Source organism: Pyrus communis, chromosome 7, assembly GCF_963583255.1.
Source record: "Pyrus communis chromosome 7, drPyrComm1.1, whole genome shotgun sequence".
Taxonomy (NCBI): Eukaryota; Viridiplantae; Streptophyta; class Magnoliopsida; order Rosales; family Rosaceae; genus Pyrus; species Pyrus communis.
In genome coordinates this window covers 24,175,306-24,184,645 of record NC_084809.1, presented here as the reverse complement: position 1 = coordinate 24,184,645, position 9,340 = coordinate 24,175,306, and the positions used below count along the sequence as shown (strand labels likewise).

The 9,340-nt window shown below is 39.0% G+C and overlaps 1 protein-coding gene and 1 pseudogene across 1 annotated transcript; both read left to right on the top strand.

Annotated features, from left to right (window-relative positions):
• The first annotated feature begins 579 nt into the window (after positions 1-579).
• On the top strand, positions 580-2,598 carry LOC137740708 (sodium/calcium exchanger NCL-like; annotated as a pseudogene).
• A 3,673-nt stretch (positions 2,599-6,271) lies between these two features.
• On the top strand, positions 6,272-7,735 carry LOC137740835 (PLASMODESMATA CALLOSE-BINDING PROTEIN 5-like). Its single transcript, XM_068480641.1, has 3 exons — positions 6,272-6,743; positions 6,862-6,889; positions 7,347-7,735. Exons 1-3 carry the CDS (start codon positions 6,407-6,409, stop codon positions 7,510-7,512), a joined length of 531 nt encoding a protein of 176 aa, XP_068336742.1. The 5' UTR covers positions 6,272-6,406; the 3' UTR covers positions 7,513-7,735.
• The last annotated feature ends 1,605 nt before the right edge of the window (positions 7,736-9,340 follow it).

The window sequence follows — 9,340 nt, the reverse complement described above, 5'->3', positions numbered from 1 at the left end:
TCTTACCCACTGCTTGAGTCAAACTATTTACCAACTTGACTGTCGGATAGCCTTTGGCCGGCACACCCCCGATCCCAGGCTTGCTCACGATTGTTTATTGTTTTGTAGGTTACTTGAGTTTGTGCACTTCCTCAGCATACAATGGTGCGCAAATTTAGTTCCAATAGTTGACTTATCAATATAATCATTTATACCCTTTATGTTTCACATTATTAGCAAATCTGAGAGATTCTTGTGTAGAATGAAGCCCTAGCCCTTAGTATGGAACTTATGTGGATTTATCCATCAAATTAATCTAATGGTTTAATTCATCTACGTGGCCACGTAATTATGTGTACATTGAACGTTAGATTTACTCCATTTTAGTGAATTGTTGAGTAATAAACGGAGTTGGAGCTGGAGTTGTTGTCATCTTTTTTGTCTTTTACCTAAACAATTTGCAAATATACAAAGCTCTACGCCTAAAACATGCAAGAACCATTTGCAAGCTAACTAGCTAGCTAGCTCTACAGACACAAAGGAAAACGACTAAATGAAAAGATGCGTGCAAGCTTAATTTCAGCAGCCTCCAGCAAAAACATGGCAAAGAAACTTGCAAAAATATTCCGTCTACTCCTAGCCATCTTGTTACTTAAACAAGCCGGCTCCGGCCAAAGTCAGTCGATTACAAATGATGACTTGCCATTGAGTATGGTCACTGATGGAGGAAACCAATTACTACTCCAAAACCAAAATGTTTGGAAACCAATTTTCTCTGGGCTGCTGGACTATTTGTTCTCATCAGATAGCACCTGAGAAATTATCGACATATGGGTTCTTGCCATGCACGTCAACGGTCCTGGGAAATATCATAATCAAAACTCATACACATATGACATATATATACAATCGTATAGATACGACATGTAGAAATTATATATATAAATTACAAAAAAATTAAACAAAAGATGTTTAGTAATGTTACCAGACTGCACACGAATAAAATTATCCAAGCTGATCTTAAAGAAATGTGTTGTCCATATATCTTTTATCTTTACAATTTGGAAGGGTTGTCATTTGCTTAATAAGATATGCGTGGCAACAAGAGGCTTGTAGCTCAATTAGTTAAAAGAATTCAACTAAATAACCTAGGCGCTTCGTTCAACCATCCCTCCCATATATAATATGGAGTCAACATCTATTTGTTCTTCTGTGGAGTTTCTTGACAGCATCTAGACTTTCTGGAGACACAGAAATGGCTCAAAGTCAGGTCTCTGTTGGAATGGGGTTGCTCGCTGGATCAAATGTTATGCTTCTGACAATTCTATGCATGGGGCACCTGTCTCTTCGTTGGCAAATGGGACCTTGAAAATTCAAGTGCAGTTGACAAAAAAGATGAACAACGATTTAGCTTAACTGGTACTTCCCTGTGCTCTCTCCTGACCTAAATGTGTTGCCTTAAAGTGTACAATTAAAATGTTTATAGATGTTAGCTTGCCCAGAGGTAAAAATTAAACATAAGAATAAATGGAGGTAAAAAGTTCAGACTTAAATCTTATATATATATATATATATATATATATATATATATATTCATTCACAGTAAATAAACCAAGGGGTGTGATATCCACACACCTCATTTTACTTCTCACACTCCTTTATAATTTTTGGCCGTCGGATCGGATGAATTGAAGATGATCAACGGACAAAAATTATCATGGGGTGTGCGAGAAGTAAAATGGGATGTGTGGATAACACACCCCTAAACCAAAAGGTTTCTAGAATTATTGAAGGGAATTGTTATTAACACTCCAAAAATCTCATTCTACACTCCAAACTTTCTATATTAGGAAAGAAAAATACAATTGTGAGGAGTGTAGAATGTAATTTTTGGAGTGCCAGTAACACTTCTCTTATTGAAAGTTAATAAAATTAATTAGTACTTGTGTTGCTCAAGCAGTGCCACTACTGGAATTGTACATGTTTAGTTGAATATATATAATGTACAAACAAATATTGCTTATGTAAATCTATATAGTTTTGCATGATTTTCTCCCTAGTTTAATGTTTAATAAGAAGAATGCTGGTATAAATTATGCCATGCTTAGCAACGTGATATATTGTTAGGTTCATTTTTCTTCTTCATGTTCATCAGGATCTGGAGTGAGCAGAGTTATTGGGACAATCTATTCTGCACGGATCATGGTTCTCTCTCTGATTCCTTTCGTAATTGTCCAATTGCCCCAAGTTTTCCACGCAACTTCAGATAGTCGCTTAGAAATTCTTATTGAACTTGATGTCTCCATCTCTTTCGTGATCACTTATAGCCTCTATCAGGTAGCTGAGAGTTTAGTTTCTAAAAGGATGCTAACTAATCAGTAAAGTTATACAAATATCATATTGGTCTGATTCATACACCATCTCATCATCTTCCCCAAAATTCTGCACCAATTGGTCTGTCCACTACTGATGCAGGTCTTTCAACCATGGATACAGAAGAGAAAACTTGCATATTCTAAGCATAAGCATGTGATGTCAGAAATTCTTTAACATTTGAAAACAAATGCGCTCGGAAGACTTCTTACGAATGATGGTGACTTAGGTTGCCAAAACCCCTAAGTATCGGAGTGTCGGACACCTCGACAAGCTGACACACCAAAGACACGCCCCCGACGTGGTTTTGGACACGGTCAAGACCCAGTAGGGGCATTTTTGTAAATATAAAAAAAATTTGGGCTGTCTTATAAATATCAAAACTTCTAAAATCTAAAGACTACCCCAACCTCTGCTCTAGACTTCAATCCTCTTTCAATCTTTCTCTTTCAGTCTTTATAAATATCAAATCTTTTATAAGTATTTTGTGTTTTGATTATTATGTATGGTGGATGAATTTGATGAACATGAGTTGACACGCCCCGATCCTGATATCTCTAAATATAAGGATAGGCACGTGCTGGCCGACACTTGAGGATGACAAACCCATTTTAAACATGAATACAATTAAGAATACGTAATTAGAACGAAATAAACCAAAGCCGAATCATGTTCAGAGCATACAACTAATTAAGAATAATGTGAGAGAATTATTATAAAAAGGTATGAACAAAAGGATGGGTTCTACCCTGAGAAGACTCGAAGATCCCTATGCGGAATTGCCTTGACGTCGGGATTGTATGCCTCAATTCTAATTCCTGAGGGGGCGCAAAATCAAAAGAGTGAGTGGACCAAAGTGTATAATAATAATACTAATAATAAGAAAACCATTTTATTTATGAATATACTAACCCCCTATTTTGAAAACATACATATATAATACTACATAGTAGTTTTTTCCGAAACTGTACATGCCATGAAAATATTCATAAAATATGTATAATAAAAAGCCATGCTTTAAAAATGGTGCTATCACCTCCCAAAGGCAAATCTATAAATCTCGATAATGTTGTACTCACTAGGGGTATCATAGTCGCTCGAAGGAGGTACCTGTCCATCACTCGAAGGTGAAGCTATACAACACTGAGTCACACTAGTGAAGAAACCATGGTCCATCACCTGAAGATGAAGTTGTACGACTCCAGGTTATGTCGGAGAAGAGGATATATAACATCACACACCGACACTAGCCCTGGGCTAGTGAAGCTAGGGGTATATCATTAATATCATCAACTCCTCATTCGCCCGAAGGTAGTACCTGTCCATCACTTGAAGGTGAAGTTGTATGACACTGGGTTACGCCAATGAAGAAACATAGTAGGCCCCATCACTCGAAGGTGAAGCTGTACGACTCTGGGTTACGCCAGAGAAGAAATATATACATAGATATCCTTAACTGTGTCCTATGGCCATAGACATCTACATACCCGTGTTGCGTGGATGTGTTGTATGATAACCCACTAGATAACTACCGAAAACATATCTAAAAAAAACCATATATCCAATACGGAGCTCAAAAGCTCAAAGTCTCATCTCGCAAATCCATGATAACTCATATTCGTAAATTCATAGAATTCCATATATGCAAATCCAAAGATTCATAACTCATTTTCGGAAATCTGTAATATAAATCATAATTGAAAGCCATAGAATTTCATATACGAGAATCCAAATATTCAGGACCTTTAGTAAAACACAATTTCGATAAATCATAAATAATGCATAAGACGTGAAATCATGAAATCATGCTGTTCGTGAATGCATGCCTAATATTTTATAAAAACATGCAAGTTAGGAAGGTGTCCATGCACATATATTTTGTTGCCCGGGAACCGCTCAAGCCAACAAGGATGGAGTCACTTTCCACCGATGCACCTAACCACAATTAGGGACCATTTAGTAAAACTATAGTTAAACAATAGAATTTGGGCATACGGATGGCAAATTCAGATTCGGCACGTTGAAAAACCTAAGGAGGGAGCTTAGGTTTCCTCCAATGCGCCGCCGCACGAGCCGCCACGATGCAGCGACCTAGAAAGCCACGCGCCGCCGTACGCGGCAGCTGGCAGCCCCAACTTGTCGGAAAATTCAACAACTCCAAAAATTCTCAAATTTTACATGAATGTAGATCTCAATGAGAGGAACAACTTTCATACCTAGGCCAAAGTTCAACTCGGGCGGGAAGTGGCATGAAAATCACCACGAACCATTGGGAACCCAAGAAATGGGGGGTTGTCAATTCATCATTTCTGATGCTCCGCCGTACATAAACTTATTTGGGGTTTGATCCTGGCCTCAAAAGGAGGCGAACCATGGTGGTAGTCGACGATGGTGGTTGCAGAAACGGTGAATCGTCGCCGTGGTGTCCTCTAAGCCATCGACTCCGATCTTCATGAATTAGGGCCAAATGTCTTTGATTTTAGGGTGAAATTGGTAAAGGAAGGGTCATAGAGTTGAGTGCAAGTGGTGGCAACGATCAATTCGTCGGGAAAACGCCGGTATCGACGTCGGGGTGTTCATAGGAATCAAGTCGGGTCACGGGTTGAAGGGAGGGTCTGGGTTTGCTGGGTCTCTCCTTCCCTCATTTCCTTCCTTACTCTCTGTCCTGATTGGTCACTCTCTCCTCTCCTCCATCGCGATTGGGCAACATCCTACTCACTTCTTTCATCTTCTTTCCGTCACAACCACACATGTGGCACCATTTGACTGCTCCAGCAAATCTGGAGCCTTCTAGATAATGGTCAAATGACCATTTTGTCCATATCTTTACTCGCCTATAACTTCTTCATTATAATTCCAAATTCGATTCCGCTTGCTCCCACACGTTCGTCACAACGAATACTACAAGGATACGACAAGATAATGGATCTTACATGACACAACAAGACAATAAAACAAAGTCAACACATTTACCTCGAAGGGCATTTTCGTAATTTCACATTTTAAAATAATAAAAAAATCGTAATTTTTGGGGATGGGTCGTTACATGAGTATTTTGTTATATTATGAATTCGAAGTATTATTTTTAATATATGTAATATTTATTATATTAAAACTTGAGAGAAAGATCGGTTGAAAGTATTTGAAAATATTTATGTGGTGTAAGATAGAAGAATATGGTTAGGTATTTATAAAAAAAAATTATATATATATATTTTTAATTTTTTATTAACTTAATTAATCTGGATCTTTGAATTACAAAAAATTGAAATCTAACCGAGCAAATTGTGACACGTAGCCAACAATAATATTTTTTATATTTCTAATTTTTTTAAGCTGAAAAACCTAGACTGTTGATCGGAAAATCAAACGGTCCAAATTGTGACACATCATCTAGCCATTGGGGGTTAGATTTCATGTTTTTTTACAGTTGAAAATTCAATGGCCCCAAAAAAAATAGTCGTTGGACATCCAATGACCCAACTTTCACCACGTCGCGACAATTTTCGGACCTGTAAGTGGGCCTTCACGTGGGCTCCTTGTGCTGAAATGTTCTCAGGAACACGCACCCATTCCCTTGTGTTTTTCGCGTGCCTGGCATCAAAAAAAAAAAAAAAAAAATCAATCGTGGCTGACATCATATAACCTTGGGCTCTGAGCCTGTCGAATCGAGCTTGGGGGAAAAGTCAGTGTCCCCTAGAGCCCAGTGGATTGGTCTGCGTTGGAGGGTGCTTTGGTTGCCCTTAGCCCAGGGGATTGATATGGGCTGGAGTTGCTCTAACACGGAGCACTGTTCATGTTTTCTCTCTGTCGTGCTTATCGATCTCACACTGTCACTTGCTCTCTAGTCTCTACTACGTTCTTCACAGTAACGGTCACTTTTACTCCGCATCCTCATTTGGCCTCCCATCTTCAACAATTAATAAATTTGCTTTAGCAAACCAAACGGCTATAATATTATCCCCCTCCACTCGATCTCTCTGTCTCTCCGAAACCCCAAAAGCAAACGCCAATTGCCCCACTGCTGCTGCTGCTGCTCTCTCTCTCTCCCAAAATGCACAAAAGCATCGGTTTATCTTTGATCCTTTCACTGACCCTCTTCTGCCACTTGATCCCGCCGTCCAAGGCCAAGGACGGCGTCGTCACGAGGGAGCTCTGGTGCGTGGCCAAGAACAACGCGGAGGACGCCCCCCTGGTGACGGCGCTGAACTGGGCCTGCGGGCCTGGTGGAGCCGACTGCCGCCCGATCCAGCAAGGTGGACCCTGCTACGACCCCGCCGACATCCAGAACACTGCCTCCTACGCTTTCAACGACTACTTTCTGAAACACGGCATGACCGCCGATAGTTGCAGCTTTGATAACACTGCCGCGCTTACTTCTCTGAATCCCAGTACGTTCCATCGTTAGTAGCTAATTACTCACTTTTTTTTTTCTTTGGGAAAAAAGGTCCATTTTTCTGATTTACTGCGATCCGTATTGGTAAATAATTAATTTATTATTTATTTCAGGTCATGCTAAGTGCAAATTCCCATCCAGGTAACTCAGTCAGCTCATTACATGGCTTTGTTAGAGATGTATATTTCTGTTTTTACATTGCTTTTTCTTCTTGGAATTTTGATAAGTGGGTTTTGCCCCCTTTGGCGAATTAACCGGCAAGTGGATGAGCCTGGTAATAATACAATGCCACGTATTAATCTCACTCCGTGTGGTATCATGCTATTAGAGCGCAACGTCACCATGTCATTGTACCAGATGCATCCAGGTCATTCTCGTGTGCAAGACACAAACAAGGGGACCTCTACGGGGCATGTTTGGGACCCGAATGCGAAGGGTCTCTTTGTTTGTGTGTTCCGATGAACGATCATTGTCCGATTTGGTTTGGATTCAAATAAAGCTTCGCTTTCTCGATCTTCATTTTTAGACCAAGATTCTATGGGACATTGTTAGTGTTTTAGAATGATATGATAAGGTTTAGTGTTTTCCGATGCAACAGCTTATCAGCTAGCAATGCAAGCATCTCCAGTGCATCAACAGCAATTGGAAATGGAATGGGACGTCGTGAAGATTTGAACGGCAGCAATATGATTTCTGAGCACTGGATTTGGCCCGTCCTTACCGGTTTTCTGGTCATTGCATATAATACATGGGCAATGGGTTAGCGAGCAAGCGAACAAGCGAGCGAGCGAGCCTTCTCCCTGGAATATTTTTGTTACAAGATCTAGCCTAGAACGAGGAGTTCAATTAAGATCTCACAGATTCACTTGGTGCGTAATTAGTACTCGATTAAGTTGGTAGGGATAGATTGCTGTCGATTTTGTTATCTGTGCGAGGCTCAAGCTTTGTAATTTGGATTTTCAAAATCAAGCATATCAATATTTATCTGTGTGTGTTGCAACCAATTTGAGCGTTGTTGCACATTCTGTTATTTGATTACTTGAGAATTTCAGCAATATTCCAATTTAGCCAACTTGATCCATCAATTATCCAATTGGCTAAACAGTTTAGAGAGCTGAAGTTAATTTAGCCCAAGTGTTGAGAAGTAGGAGTGCTAGTAGTAGTAGAATGGAGGAGCTTAGGAGGAGACAGAGTTCCATGACACAGAATAAGGAGTATGTATCAGGTTTCATTAGCATGAAACGCCAAGCGGTGATATACTCGTATCATTTAAGTCAAAGTAAAATACATTTAGTTTTCCGGTTTGCTTTTCTTTTTTTCTTTTTGGATCGATAGTTTGCTTTTTCTAATGTGGGGAAAAATTATGAGTACAGAAGAAAATGAGCATGTGGTGGCCCTGCAACTGCAAGTAACCAGTTTCACATTTGGTATTTGGAGTATTGAAGGAAGCCGTTTCCACAATTTCAACTTTTGTATGAATTATTAGAGAGATGAATTCCATGTGTTCCAAAAAATACAGCTGTGGATTCTGTCTAAACTCGGTAGTCTCAGCCCTCCCCTGACAAGTCAAGCAATTATTCATTTGATCTGCTTCTTAGCTTATATACAGCTATTTATTATCGAATTATTTTTTTTGTACAATTAAGAAAATTTTCAAATAAGTTTATTTAAGGGGCATCTCAGTAGGAATTACTCCTATTATATTTTAACGATCTAACCGTCTTTTTATTTTTATTTTTATTTTTTTATATTTTTCCTCGAATATCGTCTATACCAAAAATCAGTCTAATCAGTAACCATTTGGGTTGCATTGTGGATGGAAGCATAATTGGAAGCCAGCTCTTCATTTTCCACATTTGGGAATTTATCTGAGTGCACGAAAAAGGATGCAAAAGGCCAAGGGAAGGGATGACACAATTATAACTACTGATTAGATGACACAATCATAACTACTAATTAAAGTTAAGGTTTTATTATGAGATCAATTAACAATATGAGCAGGCCCAATTACAACATATGTAATACAATGTCATTTGTCCCATCAATATGAGATTCATTATCAACAGCTATAGCTTAAGGTGTTTAGAGCTAAATAGTTTTACTGATTTCTCGGACTCTAAGTAATTTATTAAGTTGCCATGTTTAAGTTGGTATGTTGATTGTTTATTTTAGTCTAATAGGACAGGTGCGCACTAGATTTACTTTGGAATTGGTGTGTTCTCTTGGGAGTCTCATACAGTTGCACTCTCAACTGCTGAAGTTAGGTATGTTAGTGCAAGTGAAGAAAATTGAGGTTTCACTATAAAATCAATTGGTAATATGAGAAATAATCCAATTACATATAAGCACATGCAATATCTCTTCTTTCCTCGATGTGGGATTGATACTCTCAACCCGCGCCCTCCACGTGTGATGAATTTTTAAGCCTGACACATGGCCAACATAAATCTAGTGATGTGAAGTAAGTGTGGCTGTTGGGTTTCACACATGAAACAACATGCTCTAACATCATGAAAAAAAGTTGAGGTTTCACCATACCAAATCGAAACCATCCACCATATCATGGAGTCTTTTGGAGCAGCGGGTCCATTA